This window comes from Alosa pseudoharengus, unplaced genomic scaffold (genome assembly GCF_046254945.1).
Source record: "Alosa pseudoharengus isolate Yale_2024_CS ecotype anadromous, Long Island Sound unplaced genomic scaffold, YU_APseudo_1.1 YU_APseudo_1.1_scf_16, whole genome shotgun sequence".
Classification (NCBI taxonomy): domain Eukaryota; kingdom Metazoa; phylum Chordata; class Actinopteri; order Clupeiformes; family Clupeidae; genus Alosa; species Alosa pseudoharengus.
In genome coordinates this window covers 38,551,437-38,572,463 of record NW_027468630.1, presented here as the reverse complement: position 1 = coordinate 38,572,463, position 21,027 = coordinate 38,551,437, and the positions used below count along the sequence as shown (strand labels likewise).

The window sequence follows — 21,027 nt, the reverse complement described above, 5'->3', positions numbered from 1 at the left end:
CATATAATCTGTATTGCGTACTGTCTGTTAAAACATTTACTTAATGTGTGTACATAGTTGATTTGCAGTGAGATATGTAGCTAGCTGCCAATCATTTTACACCCAACTGATTTTCATGTAATTTTGTGGGAAAGGTCAATTTTGGAAAGTTACCAATGCAGATGCGTCAGCCTTACTTCTGTCCAATTCGGAGGAATTCCCTGGCCGGGATTCAAGTTGAATATAAACAGTCAAAACACCAGAGGAGTCTGAGGGCACAACTTCATTGGTTACAGGTAAAACACACATGCACTACAGAGTATAACAATAATTAATCATGTAGCTTGAGTCACACAGCATTGTGAAGTTCATAAAAGGAATTATAAGTAATGAAATTCTTTTGCTCAAGAGCCTGCTCAACTTTAAAGTTGCTCTAAGTGACGTTACGCGGTTTCTAAGCTAAAACATTTTTTGGCACAAACACCAAACATCACCTCACCATCTGCTAGATGCCTGTGCCCTGAATACACTGAGTAAAAAACTGCGGTCTCTGGGGACAATCCAGGCTCCAAAAATGGCAACAAAAACAACTTAGTCCAGCCTGGACCATAAAAACTTAACAAGTTATTCCAGCCAAGTACCGACGATGCTCGTTTAGGAGAGTTTTAATTGCATGGAGGGAGGGGGGTGGAGTAGCGAGCTAGATCTCTGTTCTGTTTGAACGTCAACAGAAGTGATGTTACTCAACATGGCTTAGAGCACCTTTAAAGAATACATTAAAAGTAGTAATTAAAAAGGTATATTGTGTGTGTGTGTGTGTATGGGGGATATGCTGTGTGTTGTTTGGGTGGGAGAGGGATGATGAAATGGTGTGTGTGTGTGTGGGGGGGGGGGTAATGGGGTATGTGGGGAGGTGTACCTGTGTGTGTGTGTGTGGGGGGGGGGGGGATGTTGTTTGTTTGGGTGGGGGAATGATAAAATGGTGTGTGTGTGGGGGAGGGTGGTGTGAGTGTATGGGGGGGTTGGTCTGTGTGGGAGTTATCGGGTGTGTAGGTATCATCGATTCTAGCATTGATTTCAAAGTTCAAGATAGAGATGTAATTTTGATCAATTTTTCAACTTTTCAATCTAATCCCCTCTCTTTTTTTGTCTGTGGTAGCTAGCCTAGCATGGGCCATTGAAATTATTAGGGGCTGTACTTCCTCACTCTCTCCAGGTCTATAGTGGTGTCCAAAAGTAAAGGAAGGGACCTAGGTAGTACCACTCTTACTTGTAACATTGTTGTCAGACTCTGTTGTCAGTGCTAACTAGCAAGCTAACTATCAGTGCTTATAGCACTGATACATGACCATTGAGTCTAACATTTGACTGAGGTAGGACAAAATGAATCACATAAAAATACAAGATGTGTACTTACATTTCATTACAAAGCTCAGGGTGCTGCTACTGCAGCTTGTTGCCCCCATTATTTACGGTATTATGGAATATCTGGAGCGAAAAAATGCACCAGATGTATCCTTGAAAATTACTGAAAAGTGTGGATCTAAGTATTTAATTTATACTGTATAGCACATTTTTCATGCACAAAGTGTAACACAAAGCGCTTCAGACACACACAGAGCATGTCAGACGGAGGGGCTAATTTCAGCTCCCAGGTCAAAGGTCACCAAATGTCTTGTGCATCCTCACAATGGTGTAATGAGTCCATTTACTATGTTTGGTTTTGATATGAAAGCATTGCAGAGATACTAGCTCACTTCATGTTTGGTGGCTTCACAGCCAAATTTAATTGGCTGTTAATAGGACAAATGCTTTAGTCAATGGCTCCAGGAAGTAATGCGGTGGTAAGGCATGATCTAAAGATGGTCTGTGCCAAATTTGATGAAAACTGGACAACATTTTTGTCCAAAGAAAGCTTTTTAATGTTTGCCGGAAAATCTAATATTTTGATTCCAACGGTACCTCAACTTTAAAAATTGGCCTAGCGAGTCAAAAGTGACGTCCATGAACACACATCCAACTTTGACCAGTTGTTGGCGCTAGAGCACTTGCGGTGCCGTTATAAAATTTTGTGAAAAGAATCATGGGACTGTTTCCAATCAGTGTGCCCAATTTCACAACAAGGTTCTATGGGCTGCTTGTGATACTGCCCAGGGCAGACCACTGTTTTGGGATTGTGCAAACGGGTTGGAAGTGTTCGAGTAGGATGGAAGGACAGGTCACAGTAGCAACTGATGTTGGAAAGGGGTTTTTATTTCCCACGAGGCAAAATATTAACAAACAAAATAACTAAATAAACAAAAATAAAGTGTCTTTCGTAAGACAGCAGTTTAGTCCAGTACTTTCCACAACACGGTAACATACCACCACAGCCTCACAACAAGCTGTTACTTTCTCTCCTCATATCACAAATTGACTGCTTCATATAGGTGCTCTCACCCATAATGCAACATTTGGGAGAAAATCAACTATAGGTAACACATCTTAATTTTCTGGCAAATCAATTAACTGAAATTTGGTATGAGTGTTTGTATGGGCTCAAAGATGAAGTGAATTGATGTTGGAGGTCAAAGGTCAAATGTCAAGGTCAAAAACACCTTGAGTGTTATATCTCAAGAACGCCTTGACACACAAGGTTTTTTTGGTACGAGGGTTTGTATGAACCCAAAGATTAAGTGAACCAACATTAAGCCAGCAGCTTTCCAACCACTACTGTAATTCCTCTGGCATTACATTTCTAGTTTCAGTATGTTCACATCTATAATAAAATAATATATATGTTCTGTTAAGTAGCTCACGGTAGGAACTCAAGCCAGGTATGCAATAGTAATAACACAATTAAAAAAAAAAAATCAAGAATCAAATCGAACCATGACTTAATAATCGAACATTAAATTGAAGTAAAGTGACACCCATACTAAGCCACTATTGCTAAAACAGCTGGAAGTTGTATAATTAATTATATGATAATTTCAAAGGACTGTTATGGTTGCAGGTGGATAACCAGCTCCCTGGTGCCATTTTCCCTGTAGTCTTCCATCCTGTGCCACCACCGAAGTCTTTGGCACTGGACTCAGGTAAACCCTTTACAGAAGAACAAACACTTCCTCCTAGTGAATATTTGTTTTATTTTGCAAACATGTAGTGTAAACAGTGTTGGTTTTATCGTATATGGTGTCCTGTATAAACCTCCCTATTAATCAATTAATAATTCATCGCTAAAAGGCAGTCTTGGGTTCAAAGTGACCACAATCAATTGTAGATGATGTTAATGGCTTCACATAGACAGTGTACAACCCTGAGAGAAACAGTTTACTTTGATATCACTGAAGCGGTTAAAAGAGAAATCCCCCCTCACCTCCCCTAGCCCTTGCCTGTCTCGACCTACCTGGGATGATACTAGGCCGCTGTATGTCAGACGAATATTGGAGTGTGCGAAGACTAGCTTGGTGAAGAAATCTAAATTTGGTAAGACCAGTCAGTCGATGAATCATAGTGGAGGGATCTATTCGTCAAGAACCCCACCCCAACAGTGAAAACAGGGAAGAAGTGGAATCCACAACAAGCAGTTAAACATACAAAAGACTCACTGCAGCATAGGGATATTGTTGGACAGAGTGGAAGAGTAGAGTTTGGTCTTGATGCCAGTTAGAAAGCATGGGGTAAGGGTAAAGCACAGTCTTGTATGCAAGCAACAAGAGAAAGAATGATCCACAGCAATGTCTGAGACAAAAAAGGACAATGAATAAACTCGCGTCATGTTGTGAAGAGGAAGATCAGCTGGAGAAAGCTGTGAGCCATGGATGCTTGGATGCTGTCCACATGATATAAATTGCTTGATGTTCTCCAAACTTCACCCAACCTCAGTCAATGGGTGAGTAAAGACAGAAGCTGCAGAGTCAATGTTGCTACAGCTGAGGACATAATGAAGGTTTAAAATCACTGGCATGTTTGTCTGAGAACAAACGAGTTGAGGTTAACTCAACTTAACTTAACTTAACTTAGTCAGGGTTCTAAATTAGCACCCGCCAACCCGGCAAGTACTTCCTACATTTTCCATGACCACTGTGCCGTAATGCTCTGTGATGACGTTTCATACGCCCATTGGCTGCGCACAGTTTGCAGTGAACCAGCGCGAGAGACTGAAACGAATGGAGCATCTACCAGAAAACTTAGAAGAATGAACGGGAGCAGAGCAGGGAGCATAGACTGAAAAAGGAGGGAGTTAGCCAGTAAAGTAAAGTAAAATACAGACAGTACATAACACATGTACTGTACATAACACAAATACATAACACGTTACGAAATATTAACACAATTAACTCATTGTGTTTACCTATTTCCTTTGTGGGGGCTGATGTCATGTAGCGGAGGCTGCAAAACCTGAAGCAGCTAGATTGTTTATTTTATTGTCTATGGAGTTAGCTGAAGATGGAGAGGAACGTGAGGAGCTTGTATAGGCGACAATTATCAGTTTTAAAAAGTTGCCTGATCAGTGATCACCACCACACGCAGAGAGACAGAGGAGGGACCAACATTTAACCAATAAAAAGTAGAAAGAATATAAAGAAGAGAAAGTATAAAATGTCAACATGCACCAACATCATGTTACATAAAGATGATACTTTTCGGGTCCTCTCTATAAAGATCCAACTTGAACGTAGGCCCTATGCTACTCTATTTAATTGAGAACGCGCCTGAGCACGCACGAGAGGGAGAGAAAACGAGTGGCAGCTTCCAGCTGGCTTGTCATTGTTGATGATAATTGATATCAACTTTTTATTGAGTTAAGATTAAACTAAATGCGACGGTGGTTGGGACAGACTTATGGGGGCGAGCGAGAAGAGGAATGAAGCAGGGGATGAGGATATCAACAGAGAAATAGATAGATAGATAGATAGATAGATAGATACATAGATAGATTTAAGTGTTTACACTTTCTGTGTATATTTTGTGGTATGTATTCATGCCAACAATGTTTATAAAATGATCAAATGCATTCAGTGACACTCATCTCATAAACTCATAATTCTCTTATTTTTACAGGAAAATTGGCTAGTAGAAATTCTGATTGGCTAGTAACTTTAGAAAGTTACCAGCCACATTGGCTGGTGATCAAAAAAGTTAATTTAGAACCCTGTTGCTAGTTCATAACATGATTGTTTTGTACAGCTTTGAGTCCGGATATTGTATTGAGAGTGTGAGCAAAATTCGAAATGAGATCTCACCTGTTTTTCCCAAACCCCTCTCAGGAGAAATAAGGAGCAAATAGCCACAAGCATATGTCGGTAACCCGTGACATTTTGTCATCCAGCAATGCACTCACATGAGATGTGCATACATCTGATGCTCCTTTGTTTTACCTGCCTTTAGACCATGGATGTAAATTAGCCTATTGTTCAAGGGTATCTAGCTGCCAGCATCTAGCACAATACCACAAGTTGGGAATTCACTTGCTTTGTTACCCTGCTAAGTAAAACATATTTAGGCTTTCCACACATTGAGTTTGATATGAATATATTGAGCCTTTACCACTGTATGTACACAGGTGCATCATAATCTTAATGCGTCATCATTTATGCGTCATCATTTATTTCAAAAAGTGAAACTTTCATATATTCTAGATTAATTACACATAAAGTGAAATATTTCAATTTTTTGTTCTAATCTTTGTTCTAATCCAATATCTCAAAATATTAAAATAAACAATTTATTTTTATCCTCTCAGTCTGGTTCAGTACACACAACCACAATTATGGGAAAGACTGATGACTTGATATTTGTCCAGAACACACTCTGATTCCATCCACAAGGAGGGTAAGCCACAGAAGGTCATTGCTGAAAGGGCTGGCTGTTGTAATATAAGAGTGCTGCTGTATCAAAGCATATTCATGGGAAGTAAAAAGTGTGGTAGGAAGAATTTGCTGTTTCAAGTCACTTTGTAAATTTGTCTTGATAAGACTCCTTAAAATAAGTCAAAGTCAATCCCAAATAGATTGTGTGATATTAATATAAGATTAATAACACTTGATTAGATTTTATTTTTTGCAGTGTAGAAGAAGAGGCTAACAATATGTTTCTTATTTAGTGGTTGAGAGAACAGTTTTAGCACAGTTTACAACCACTAATGCTTTTAACATGAACAATACTTAACCTCCAGCTATTGGCAACATCCTACATATTTTGCAATGACTTGTACAGGTGGGAGAGATACATATTAGCCTATCAGCTGTGCATGATAGAAAATATGGCTTAACTAGCATGCTATTGTTATTTATTGTCAATAAACCCACATTCCTGCTGTTAGCCTGCTACAAATTGAACGGTTTAATTTAAACCTTTGCCATACCAACTTATTATTATTTATTTTATTTTTTTGGCCCACCACCACCCCCCCTCTTCGGAGGACAACTTTATTTTTATTTAAGTAACATATTTTTCAGGTGCAAATACAATTGTCCTACCTCAACCATTTATGTGACCCTGGAATTGTATCATATAGCACCACGTGAATTGAAACATAAAACACATGAAACGCAATAAGGTAACATAGACAAGTGAGACGGATAGACAGACAAACAGACAGACAGACATACAGACAGACTGACCCGCAGACAGACAGTGGGACAGGACGATGACAGAGCTAACAGGATGGGACTCAGTTCTTTGTAATTGAATAGAAAGGTCTGTGAGTGGTCATGGTAAAGGGCTTTGGTAACATGCTATGTTTGGGTGTTGCTAGTGTGTGTCTATATGTAAAGTGGTGAATGTAGGGGGGGAAAGGAGGAAATAAGGTTAAATAAAATAAATAAATAAATTAAGTTTAATCAATCAATTGATTAATTAATCAAACAATCAACCAATCAATTCAATCAAGCAAATAAACAGATAGATTAAGACAGAGAAGGGGGCAAGGAAAGGGGGGAGAGCTTGGGGTTATGGTTTTGTTGAATTTAAAAATGATAGAAAGGGAGACCAGGTGTTTTCAAAGGCTGACATTTGCTTCTCTCTATGTGCATGATGTTTTTCTATTGTAATATATTCTGTGATTAACCCTTAAGTTTTTCCATTGATTGATATGGCATGATTTCTTTGATTTCCAGTTTTGGAGGACTACTTTCTCAGCGACAATTAGAGAGATGAGCAAGGGTTTTTTGAAGTGTTGCGTAATGTGAATTTTAGAAATGTCTCAGTGCTCAGTGTATATAGCTGGGAGGTTAATTTTTGAATAGTTGAAGTCATATTTTTTTCAGTTCAGTTCAGATGGTTGTAATGTGTTGTTGGTGAGGCTTGTTTTATCTTTAAGTTTAAGCTGTTGATATTGAAGGAATTGTTCCCAACCCCATATTTCTGTGTCAGTGTATCGAATGACATGAATTGGTGGTTGTCAAACATGTGGTGAAGATGTGAGATTCCTTTTTGTGCCCATGTGGAGAAGTGGAAAGGTTTATTCTGTAATGTGAACACTGGATTGTGCCAGAGTGGGGTGTACCTGTTTAAGTGCTAGTGATTATTTTGTGATTTGGTTTGTTTTCCACCAGGCTGTCAGAGTTGAATTGATGGTAATGCGTTGGCAGAAGTTGGATTTTTGTGATTGATTCTGAGTAGAAGGAGAGGTCTGCTATTCTGATATCTGTAAATTGGTTTTGTTCTAGTTCAAGCCATGGGTAATTGTGATGTTGTATGTTTATCCATTTAACTAGGTATTGTAACTGATTTGCCAGGAAATAGTGATGGAAGTTTGGTGCCTCAAGGCCGCCGTGTGATTTTTTATTTTGCAGTGTTGAGAGTGATATTCTGGGTTTTTTTCCTTTCCAATAGAATTGCGTTGTTAATGGATTGAGAGTTTTGAACCAATTGTCTGTGGGAGTAGTGGGGATCATGGAGAAGAGGTAGTTAATCTGAAGGAGAATTTTCATTTTGACGGCGGCTATTCTTCCGATGAGTGTGAGTGGGTGGTTTGACCAGCGTTTGAAATCGTCTTCAATTTTTCTGAGGAGAGGAGTATAGTTGAGGCTAAAAAGCTCTGACAGCCTGGGGGAAATATGAATCCCTAGGTATTTGATGTTGCCAGTTTGAAAGTGGGGGGAAGTATCTTGAGCTCCTGAATCCCATGCATTATCGGAAAGGGGCAGTACGATTGATTTGTTCCAGTTGATAGTGTAATGTGAAACACTAGAGAATCTATTGATGATATTGAAAGTTTCTTTAACCCTTTCGTGCCCGTGCCGAACATTCCATTTTTGGTGCTGGATGACCTCCTTACACAAAAAACCTTATTACTTGAGTATAATACATACCATCAATATACATACCATTGTAATCAGAAGGATCAGTTCTATCAAATGATGTAAAATACATATGGTAATGTTGATACAGTAATGAACAGTCTTTGAAAATCCTCTCCAAATGTATACCGAAATTTGTTAAAATTTAATTTCATTCACATAAAAATTAATTTTCATCATATATCTATACGAGATAGAGAAAAATATAGAGTGTATGACATGTTCAGCAAGTTGTGGGCTATTTAACAAAAAAGACTGAATTGGAATATCATTAACCTTTCAAAAGTTATGATAAATTTAGTGATCAGTGTAAAAAAATGCAGGAAACGGGATTTAGAATGTTGACAGAATTCACATTCTCTTTCTCACCAAAAACATAAAAGTATGCATAAAAACTAATAATGAAGTCAGACACAATGGTTTAGATTTATTTGGTCCATAAGAATAAACCATTTATTTGTATATAAGCAAATGCTACAGTCAATAATAATGATATATAAAAGAAAAACATGTACCTTACCAGTAATACAGGAAGTAAGTATACTGTATATTTATTGAAGATCAATTCTGAATAGAGACATAAAATACATTTGATTCAACAGATACAACTTCCTTATATAAATTAGTGTAATATGAAAATGATATACATCTATAAAATGTATTATTTATGAAAAGCTAGGAATGCAATCAACTTCAACAACACTCAAAAATCAATGTGTTCTAAACATTTGAAAGTGGATTACATAGAACAAGCCTGCCACATATACACACAAACTCACACACACACACACACACACACACACACACACACACACACACACACACACACACACATACACAGAGGAGGATAGGGAAAGGTGGGGTGGGGAACCTGAAGGTTAAACACAGAAGACCTATGACTCATAACGAAACGCATCCCCTTCTGTAGAATGCCAAATCTGACAGCAATTTTGTTTACCAAAAAAAACAAAGTCACCTACCGCTAAACTCCAGGCCATACAAGCTACTTTAGTGTTATTATGTATTGTTTTTATAACAAAGCCAACAATTTTTCTTTGGCTCCTGCTGTACAGGAATATGTACTTGATGAAAAGACGACAAAGTAGTAGTTGGAGCAGCTGAAGGCGAGGCTGAAAGCTGTTGTGATAGATTTTCTCCAAAGTCTTTCTGGCTGTAGCTACCAAACCTAGGTTCAACACCAGATTCTGCATTGCCAAACTTGAAATAATAAGAAACTACTGACAACGGCAATGTCAATGGAGAAAAAGTGTACACAATATGTATTTCTCATTTGGTCAACGCTCCCTGATCCCTTCAGAGACTTGGTTCCCTAGTAGCAATGGATATTAGGGAGGGAAGTGAAGTCCCATGTCAATGATCAATCCCAGAAAACTGTGAAACTCTTCTGGGGTCTCTTCGTCCCATGCCCCTGCACTGTGTGTTTGCATACGACAGCCTACTAAGCACAACCTCCCACCCGTTCCGGTTGGTAAAACCACATATGCCTGGGACAACAACATATAAAAAACAACATAACAAGTCTATTTCACAGTGTTTTAGTGGCAGTCTACACCAACCTAAGCACGCCACCTAAATCTATACCTTCTTCCTCCATCCTCACATGGTCTTCAACATTGTGAGCGCAAGCTCATCAGCAGTCAGCTACCTCTTCAGGCCTGCAAGGAGGTCTGTGTAGGTCTTGTCATCCTCCATCTGAAACAACAGTAAAATCATACAAATGTAATACCTTTATTCATTTAAAAAATAAAATCACAAAACTACAGATGCGTGCGTATGTGCACATACATACACAAGAAGAGGTAGCCTAAACTATTGAAGCATTCAAGAACTCAAAAATATTTAGAAGTATGAAAAGTCATTTTATTACACATGGGTTTAGCTACCCTAAATCTGATTGCCTGGCTGGCATTAAGATAAAGACAGATTACATTTCACCTAGTAACTAACTGCTGAAATGCAATAATGACATTTCTGACATAATATGTGATTTCACATCATGTTTTCTATAACTACATATTGAGAAGAGTAGAATATCAAGTCATGCCATCTTAGAAAATGTTGAGACAAGCACGTCTGATGTTTGTCATTTAGAAGTTAGCAAGGTAAAACAGTTCACTACAAACTGCCTGGCGAGGTAACAACCCGAGGAGAGGCAATAAGTTAATTAGCACTACATTTCTGACAGAATCCGTGATTTCACATCTTGTTTTTTACAACTACATTGAGAGGAGTAAAAATATCGCTCAACTTATTTCATGTAAGAGAACGCAACTTAGAAACGCGGCGCCCATTGATTTATTCAGCTTTGGTATGCTATACTGACTTGCCAATATAATGCTTACCTAACAAGCAAATTGGTACTAGAAAACAAACTTACTTACAGGTTATATACTAACAGGTTTTTAAATGAAATTGTCAAATGAAAATAACTGATATCAAAAGCAAACGAGAATACTGCAAGCAGTTCAGAGTAATGCAGCTAGCTAGTTACATGACTATGCCATAATGTTGACGCTGATGAGAAAGCATATTACTGTCAAATGACATGATTTTATGACTACAAATTAAGATGAACCATAACTAGAAACTATGTAAAACATATATTACTCAGTTTATCCAGCTGTGTGGTTTCCAGTCGAGGTAAACTCCAACGAAGTGCAGGTGGCATCTGGCGGTCAATGTCAAAATGTACTGACTGAAGTGAAAAGTTTTTTTCACGACTCATCTTCAAGTATCCAAAACATTTCGCGCCATAAACCCCTTAACCAATCATATCAAATTGAAGCTTATGTTGTCAGCATTACGGGGAAGATTTCAGAAATAAAATCAGTCATTGGACAGCTGAGATATTAGATGATTGGTCATCGTTAAAATTTTAACGAAATTAGAACGGTCGGGCTTGTAAGGGTTAAGTGACACCTGTGGGTTCTGTATATAAAGTAAGAGGTCATCTGCATATAAACTGATTTTGTGTTGTACGTTTGCTGCCTGAATTCCTTTGATTATGTGGTTTTGTCGTATTGCGGCTGCAAGGGGTTCAATGAAGACGGCAAAGAGGGAAGGCGAGAGTGGGCATCCCTGTCTGGTGCCCTGGTCAGTGTGAAGTGATTCCGTTAGTGGTGATTGTGGCCCTTGGTGATGTGTATAATGTTTTAATCCAGTAGATGAACGACTCTCCGAAGCTAAACCTGTGGAGAGTGTTGAATAAAAATGACCAATTTACCTTATCAAAAGCTTTTTCTGCATCAAGTGAAATGATAATGGTTTTCTGTTGTGATTCTTGTGATATATTGATTAGGTTGAACAGTCTGCGGAGGTGATCTGTGGCGTGTCTATTTTTAATGAAGCCTGTCTGATCTGGATGAATGAGTATGGGAGTGACTGTTTCTATTCTGGTGGCTAGTGCTTTGGTGATAATTTTCAAGTCAGTGTTCAGTAGTGAGAGAGGTCGGTAGCTAGAGGGCTGAGATGGATCTTTGTTTGGTTTTAACAATAAGGTCATAGCTGCTGTATTCATGTGTGTGGGTATGGTGGAAGAGGATTTAATTTCTATAGTTACTCTGTTGAATAGTGGTGCCAATATGTCCCAAAAGTGTCTGTAGAATTCGGCTGGGAGTCCATCTGGCCCGGGTGATTTGTTGCTAGGAATTTTATTGAGTGCTTCAGTGAGTTCATTGAGGCTAAGAGGTGCGTCTAGAGTGTTGGTTTGTTCTTTAGTTAATTTGGGTAAAGTCACATTGTTGTCTAGAAAGGTGTCTATTTCCAGTTGTGTTGGTTGGTGGGTGGGGGAATAGAGGTTGGTGTAAAAGTTCTGAAAACTGTTGTTTATATCCTGTGGGTCTTGATTAATGTTTCCTGCAAAGTCCAAAATGGATGGGATGATTGATTTCTCTTTTTTGTGTTGGAGTAGATTTGCCAAATATTTACTGTTTACTTTATTGCTGTATTGAAAACCATTATATTTCAGTTGTTGCATTTGGAATTGTGTTTTTTTCTGTATGATAGTCAAGTTGTGTTCTGAGTTTTTTTTAATTATTTTTGTTTTGGTTCACTGGGGTGGTGGGATATTTCATTTGTTAAATGTTTGATGTTTTGTTCCAATGTGTTTTCCAATTGCTGTTGCTGTTTTTTCTTATATGAGGAGTATGAAATGATTTTGCCTCTGATTACGGCTTTCCCAGTTTCCCATAGCAGTGAAGGAGAGGAGTCCGGAGAGTCGTTCATCTCCAGAAAGAATGCCCACTCCCGCCTTATAAGGGTAGTAAAGTCGGGGTCTTCTAACAGTGATGTGTTGAATCGCCATGTGGTTGAAGTTTTGGTATATGTTTGAGTATTTATAGAGAGGGAAACGGGGGCATGATCGCTAATTACTATTGAGTGGATTGTGTTATCTGATATCTTGGGTATTAGCGAGTTGCTGACTATAAATAGATCAATTCTAGAGGAACATTGGTGAACTGTTGAAAAATATGAATATTCTCTTAGAGAGGGGTTGCTCAACCTCCAACTGTCGCTAAGGCCATAGTCCTCCATATATTGTTTTATTGTGTTAGTGGAATGCCAAGTTCTTGAGTTTCCAGAGGTGCTTGAGCGGTCAATTGTGGGATTAATGACAGTGTTGAAGTCTCCTGCTATGATGAGGTTGTTGGAATTGGAAAACGTGGAGAAAAGGTTGTGAAAAAAAGATGGGTCGTCATTGTTTGGGCCACAAATGTTTGCCAGTGTTAACGTTGTATGGTTGAAAACTGCGTTTATGATGATGAATCTTCCTTCTGGGTCTGTGATAGATTGGTTTAGTGAGAAATGAATGTTTTTATTAATTAGAATTGAGACACCTCTTTGTTTGCTGTATATTTTATCAAAATGACTGAATTTAAGATTCTGTATTTCTGTGGCTGTTAGATGTGTTTCTTGTAGGAAGCAAATGTCAGCCCTTAATTTTGTCAGATGATTGATTACTTTAAGTCTTTTGGATTGATTACGGAAGGCACGTATATTCCATGATATCAATTTAAGTGGAAGCATGAGTGTATGTCAGGTATGTCAGAATTGTTTGCTGGTGTGTGTATTTGGATTAGGGGACATTTACAATGGCAAAAATAAAGGGAGAGGGAGGGAGAAGAGGAAGAGATAGAGGGGTTCAGTTGAGTGGATATGTTGTGTGTGTTTTTGGACATCAGTGTTGGATACATGTGTGTTATATCTTGCATAGCATGTTTTCTATTCTTTTCCCTTGAGGTTGAACTGAGAGGTACAGTAGGAGTGCTGAGGAGTAGAGGCCTAAACAGACACTGAACAAGGGGATTTTACATAAATTGACAAAGACAGATAAAGAGACAGGACATAAACAGGCAACATGCAGAGAGTAGTACATTAAGAGAGAGAGAGAAAGAGAGAGAAAAACAGTTAAATAAAAAAAAGCAAGAGGAAAAATCAAAGAAAACAAGCAATGAGCACGTAGAGTACGTAGGGAGAGTAACCTGTAGGGCTAGCTAGTTCTGAGAGCTCGGAGGTGTAATTTAATCTGGCATGATTGTGTGGTCAGAAAAGCCAGGGTGTAATTTCTGGGCTTCTGAATAATTGTCCGTTTATGTATAGTTTGTCAACTGCCAAGACTACAACTGTATGTTGTTTTTCAGTTTTTCCTTTAGTATGGGGTAGAGAGCTTTCCTTCGTTCGTTTATTTCCCGTGGGTATTGGTCGTTCATTCCGAAATTGGTGTTCTTGAGTAGTTTTCCTTTGCTTTTGAGAAGTTCCTTGTGCTGGTATCCTGGTTCCTTATTATTATTGAGCTCCATGATTTATATATTGCGCTCTGAAATAACAAACCTTTTGCCAGGCTGGGGGAAGGGTGCCGACAACAGTGTCATTGCAGTTTCCTCTCCTTCCTTTAAATGGGCGCGCACACAAGTCATTGCTGTGGATTACATAATCAACCGTTCTCGGGGGGCCCTAGGCAATTGCCTGCCCCGCCTGCCCCGTTGCGACAGCTCTGTTCGCAAGGAGTGGACTGAGTCTGGAGCATCAAGAGCCATTCACAGATGTGTCCAGGAAAAGTTTGACATTCCTAGCATCAAGCCACTCTTTAATCAGAGATAACATTAGAAGAGTCTTATCTTGGCTAAGGAGAAAAACAACTGGACCGTTGCTTAGTGGTCCACAGTCCTATTTTCACATGAAAATAAATGTTGCATTTAATTTGGAAAATCAAGGTCCCAAGAATCTGGAGAAAGAGTGAAGAGGCACAGCATCCAAGTTTCTTGAAGTCCATGTGAAGTTTCCACAGTCAGTGAATATTTGCGGTGCCATGTCATCTGCTGGTGTTGGGCCACTGAGATTTATAGAGTCAATGCAGCCGTCTGCCAGGAGATTTTATCACTTCATGCTTCCGTCTGCTGACAAGCTTCATTGAGACGCGGATTTCCTTTTCCAGCAGGACTAGTAACTGGTTGGCTGACCATGGTATTACTGTGCTTGATTGGCCAGCCAACTCGCCTGACTTGAATGGGGTATTGTCAAGAAAAAAATGAGAGACACCAGATTCAAGAATACAGATGAACTTAAGGCCACTATTAAAGCAACCTGGGCTTCCATAATACCTCAGCAGTGGCACAGACATATTGCCTCCATGCCACATTGCATTGATGCAGTCATTCATGCAAAAGAAGTATTGAGTGCATACATTTAGTTTTTCAGATTAGTCAGGTTAGTTAATCACTTTTCACTTTCAGAATGACATTATAAACTCTTCATTGAACTCTTGATTTCCATGAACTGTTAAGTCCTAATCATCAAGACCAAAACCAAAAAAGGCTTTACATCTTTCATTTTGTGTATAATGAATTAAGAAAATATGATGGTTTCACTTTTTGAAATAAACAATGGTAAAAAATGTAACTTTTAAATTAATTCCGATTTTTTTAGACGCATCTGCAGAGTGGAATATTCACTATTCCTTTGTGTTTTCTTTAATTTGCCCTAGAGCCAAAAGCATTCATTGATGCCAGCATTATCATCAGATTTAATGAGCACAGCCAAGTCATGCAGTTCAAGTGAGTCTGCTTGTCATTCCATGACCTCTCTCTCTCTCTCTCTCTCTCTCTCTCTCTCTCTCTCTCTCTCTCTCTCTCTCTCTCTCTCTCTCTCTCATACACGCACTCACTTATACAATAAAAGCTGAATAAATAAATATAATTTACATCAATAATTGCAGGTACTTCATGGCACTTGTACAGGAGATGGCAGTGAGGCTTGATCAGGGTTTCTTAGGAGCACTCATCTCTCTGTTTACTCCCTCTGTTGACAACCAATTCAGTAAAAAGCAGGTAGGTATGACTCCCGTATGTGGATGTTTGTATACTGTGTTTGCATGATTTGCCTAAAATGTATTTGTATTTTCAACCACAGCTCATTGTGAAAGATTTAGACACACTGCAGGAGCAGCTGATGGAGACATCTAGAACAGACAGTTCAGGCCTCAGCTTCTTTGAACATTTTCATATCTCCCCTATAAAAGTAAGTTTAATTTACTCTCTGTAACAGTTCACTGTAACACTGTCAATACTGATAAAACGGACAATAATAAAATAATAATAATAATTTTAGCATCAAATAACAAGTTGAGTTTGAGTTTAACCAAACCATCCAAAAGGAATATGGCAACACCTCCGTAAACATGGACCCTAAAATTCTGTTTTTACACTGCAAAAACTGCTTATCTAACCAAGGGTTATTAATCGTATGTGTTCTTATATATACAGTCGTGTGCATACGTTTAGGCACCCATGCTAAAGTTGACTAAAAAGAGGAATAAAAAAATTATCTTTTGAAAATTCATCTTAATGCCTTAACACTTTGAATGCCATGCTGTTTTCGGAAGCTTTGGCCCAGAGTGCCAGCAATGTAGATCACTGTTGACGATTGTAGAGTCACAGCATTCTATGTTACGGCTATGGACACATACTGTGGCTCACTTGAAAGGTGAGACTTTAAGCTCTCAGTGGGTACAAACCGTTTATTTCTACATGCCTCTGTTCCTGAATATCCCAAGCCAAACAGTGGCTAGTTTTCATCAAAATCCCTGTTTTTTTCTTGAAATGGAGATGTAGCGTCTTTTATGAAAGAAGTGTTGCCTGTAAAGTTTCTGGGAATTAACCTAGCGAGACTGCCACCTAGTGATAAACCCACGAAAATAAATGACCGAGTTATGATAAAATGTCCCGATAAAATGTAGAGAAAACTGCATTTTCATTAATTTTTCGATCATCATCTATTTCAGTTCTATTCATCATAGAGTTCCCAAAATCGCACATAAGGGGCCCTATCGTCCACTCAAGCGCAATTGACTTTGTATACTGCCGCTTTTGTGTTTCCTATTTTGCATTCAGCGCATATTGGAATTTTCCTTCCACAGGCACACGTTGGTAAATTAGGGAATGCAATTGCGCCCACAGGGGTGGTTCAGCGAAAACAGGAGGTGTGTCCCGGCGCAAACGTTCCCTGTTGATATTTTGCAGAAAACAATTCCGCCACAGACCAGGAACATCCTGGTCTAAAGTCAGTGGCGCAAATTCAGATGCTATTTTAAGGGCGCATGCATGGCCACAGGCCTGCAGGAATGAATGCTATGCGCACAGATCTACAGACACCCCCGTGCACACACGGAAACATTCAAAGCCTTGATAATATTTGTCTGTTTCCCAGTTTTGTTTGTGCATTGGTCACCTAAAAAGTAGCCTATATAGTACAACATCTACATGCAGTGTCTTTACAACAACAACGCCTAATTACGACCTATTCATTTGGACAACTTTATACAGCCCTATAAAGGCTAAAGTTACCTTTAGTTTTGTTCCAATTTTCCGTTGTATGTCTTTAAACATTGTGTGCACTTTAACATCAGCCTAAGCATTATTCCAGCTGCACTAAGGTTTTGACAAGCACCACAAGTTTGCCTTATTTTTGCCCATCTGAAATAACTCCGAGCTTTGCTTTGTTCCCTCCATCATTTCGTTGTTTTCAAAAAACGTTTTATATCCATGATGGCCTTGAAGTCTTAAGTTAGTGAATTAGCTTAAATCAGCTTATTATGTGCTGATAACCAGCAACCATACAGTAGATAGTAAAAGAAAGCAGCAAGTAGCCTTGGCTACAATTTCTGTAGTTGCTGCGTCCATGCATTGTTATTCTCTCTCCTGCTCAAACAAAAATTGTGTGTGCATTAAGTTATGATAACGTGTTTACAAACTCTACTTTACAGAAAATATTGTAAATAGTCTACTGTCATGCAGTTAATGGGATACTGTGTAGAGTTGGAAAGTTAGGTCAACTTGGTGTGAATACACACAGAGGAAATTGTTTCTCGTTGTTGAGTTGCCCGATGGTAAGGTGCGGCCGTAGTACACCTGCAGACGCGCTTCCTTAGCCGCATGTGCAGCACACAGTGTTGGCAACTATTTCAAATGGAAAGTAGCTAAAGCCAGCTCCAAAAGTCGCTAAATGATGCTAGATGACGTCACACGTGAATTTGCATATCGATTACGTCACGTCGTGCTCCCCCCCCCCCCCAAATGGTGATTGCCCTTTAATTCTCCTTTACTCCTGTTTGCTTTTCTCCTACTCATATATGTAACTTTAACCTAATTTAAATATATTTGATTTAATATACTTGTATATACAAGGATACAAGGAAGTTTATTGTCACATGCATATAATTACTGGAAGTAAGAAATGCAGTGAAATTATGTCTGGTGTCAGCCTATTTGTGCATTTATCGGGGGGGGGGGGGGGGGGGTAAAAAGTGCAGTAGAAGAGGGGTTTAGTAGATTAAGTGGCAAGGGCTGCATAAGAAAGGTGGGGGAGGATTGGGATTGGGGGGGCACCAACAAGAAGCACCCAAGAGCAACAGATGCAAGGAAAAACTCCCTAACCAAGGAAGAAACCTTGGGCAGATCCACGGCTATAACCCAACTGCCAGGGGTCTTGGTGTGTGTGTTGGGGGGATGACAGGGGAGATGGGATAGTGTGCTGTGTATGTGGTGAGAGGGCAGTGTGCAATATGTGTATTGAAGAAGCTTCCTCATGAGACAATGTGCTGTGAATTGGGGGGGGCAGTGTGCTGTAAGTATGTTGGGGATGTGTGTGTATATTAATTGATACACTTTACTTTCTGTATTTTGCCGCAGCCTACACCAGAATGAGCATCAGGTGGCTGAAAAGCAATAATTTCCAACCTACAGTGGGCATCGCTTTCAAATGACCACTTCATTCGCGCATTACGAGGCGTGAAGCTGCGTGAAGCTTTAGTACCACTTTCAGCCACTGTGCGTCGCTCTGCCACTGTACATCGCTCTGCCTGCCGCCCTTTCTGAAAAAGCTCGATTTACCTCGATTTAGGCTACTTGGGTATGGCTTAAGGCTTGACTACACGGTGGTAACGGAAATCGAAATCGAAATTTGCTGTCTACATTATTGTCAGTGTTGGGTTAACACAACTACGCAAATCAAAACAGTGGTGTGATAATTGAGCCAGTAGAGAAATAACTGTTCAGAATTAATCTGTAGCATTGGGTAGGCTTCTGCGACGTTTTCAACAGGCTACGCTATAGAGGCTTAGACAACTATGACCCACGTAATTTGCCCTAGGCTACTTCTTGACTGCAATGTAGTCAATTGACTGCTTGTCATTTTTATTTTTCTGTACAATAAACAATTACATCTGCTTTATGCCGCAGAATTACATTCATAATTGGAACTTACATAGTCCAATGCATCGTTACACTACGTTAGTGTTTCCCAAAACCATAGTAGCAACGAACGTTCGCAACCACTATCGTAAAGTTGTGTAGTTACAACTACACCTCTCGACCTGTGGTAGAATGCTAGTAGAAGCATAGTTCCAGGGATCTTCGTGTCAAAGACGTCACTGACGCCAGTTATTTGTTTGCAAATTAATAATTATAAATATATTTAGGTTTCTAATTGTTCAGAATTTCAGTTTCAGAATTAAAGAAGCGAGCTGATCGGCTGACTGGCCGTTCAGTAAGCAGTGCTGTGATTGGCTGTTTTGGGAAAATTTGTAAAAAAGTTTTGTACTTGTACATTAGTTTCGTACCCGTAGATTTGTTTCAAGGCTGTAGAAAACAGATGCGCACTTGCAAATGGAAAATCCGTGCGTGCAAATATCGTTAGCAAATTCACAAAAAAAAATTCTACACAGTGAGAAAACGGATTTGAAGATGTACAAACCATTTTTACATGCACAAAATATTTGGTAACACTCCATAATAAGGTGCCATAATAAATAGCAAACTAGTAATTACCTAACCCTTTGTTAATTGTTACTAAAATATATATTTGGCACAAGTTAATAGTTTTTTCATCATTAATTAAATATTAGTTGTTTCAATAAAATCTGTATGTTAATGTTTTAACAAATCTATTAACTAATATTGTATTAATATATGTTAATAGTTAACTAAATATATTTTTGGCACTAATTAACAGTTATTTCTTACATCATTTAAATGTTAAATGTTTATTTATTATTATTTACAAACTATATGCTAATATAAAAGTTAATGACATATCATTATTTATCTAGCTTTTATGATTAGCTTTGTTGAGAATTTATGGAATTTATGGTTTATGGCTTTATGGTCTTGTGGGGTAACCTGGCCCTAGCCAGATGAATTTCGCTCAGCCTAGCTCCACTCATCCATCTGGAACCGATCCATTGAAGTGTTGCTTCAGAAGGCTGGACCTAATCAAAAAATGCTTGCATATGATTGAATAAGCCACTTGTCCGTCATCTATTGACTTGCTACTTCAACCACTCACATCGAAGCCAACCCGTGACGCTGATAACAGTCTCACAGTTGCTTCTACGCTATGTCACATCTATGAAACTCCCGCCCTGCGTCCTGATTGGCTAAACCATAAAGTTGGTTGGAGAAATCACTCTCAATGGAAGAGGTTCCAGATGGATGTGAGTGAAGCTAGGCGGAGCTAAGCGGAACGACATTCATCTGGCTAGGGCCAGGTTACTTGTGGGGTGCATACGGCACCCTACTGCCAGTGGTTGGTTGTGTGAGAGTTTGCGCTCCTCTTCTTCCACTTCATCCTTATTGGATACCTTTGTGGTTGGCTGTCCTGTAATTGGTGACTCTCTGTCTAGTCTTTGAAAGTAGTGTACTCTTTGCCTTTGGAAGTACTATTTGGTTGCTGCTTGGATTTGGTGAAATTCAGGGGAGGGGTGTAACAGAGTTAGAAATGTAGTTTAGTGTTTGTATGTGATTTTCGCCGTAATTAAGCAGCTTTATTGATATTGGTGTTTTGGAGCCCCCTTTGGAGAAACGCTATACTGCAGTTCTGCTGCGTTTTGTCCTTGTATTGTTGCCATGGCCGATCAGAAGCGGTATGCTTTGCATTGGGTGGGTTGACTGTGTAAAGCACTCCCCACTTTTGTAACTGTGAAATGTTGTTTAAGTTGAAAACTTTGATATACCAACTGTATTATGTTACTTTACATGTATTTTTAAGATTTGGGTGCAATTCTAGCGACTTAGAGAACGTTTATTAATGTTTTCATTATGACCACGAGTCTAACGTGACTAGCTGTAAACTCCGCTAGCAACTTTCCATGCATTCAGTGTAGTTAAGCAGTTTAGCTTAGTGTGCATGGAAAGTGCAATTCAGTCTAGCAGGAAATGAATGTACATTTAGTTTAGCATTATGTTTA

The 21,027-nt window shown here is 39.0% G+C and overlaps 1 protein-coding gene across 3 annotated transcripts in view; it reads left to right on the top strand.

Moving 5' to 3' along the window:
• Positions 1-21,027, top strand: part of vps13c (vacuolar protein sorting 13 homolog C) — a 511,929-nt gene that overhangs the window by 380,390 nt on the left and 110,512 nt on the right. For 2 of the 3 annotated variants that reach the window (XM_076287956.1, XM_076287955.1), the window contains 5 exons: positions 135-275; positions 2,975-3,056; positions 15,271-15,340; positions 15,502-15,613; positions 15,696-15,803. In XM_076287956.1, the coding sequence (XP_076144071.1) occupies positions 135-275; positions 2,975-3,056; positions 15,271-15,340; positions 15,502-15,613; positions 15,696-15,803 (513 nt within the window). Of the gene's footprint in view, positions 1-134; positions 276-2,974; positions 3,057-5,707; positions 5,797-15,270; positions 15,341-15,501; positions 15,614-15,695; positions 15,804-21,027 lie in introns of those variants that run through there. The other variant, XM_076287957.1, reaches the window with a different exon arrangement.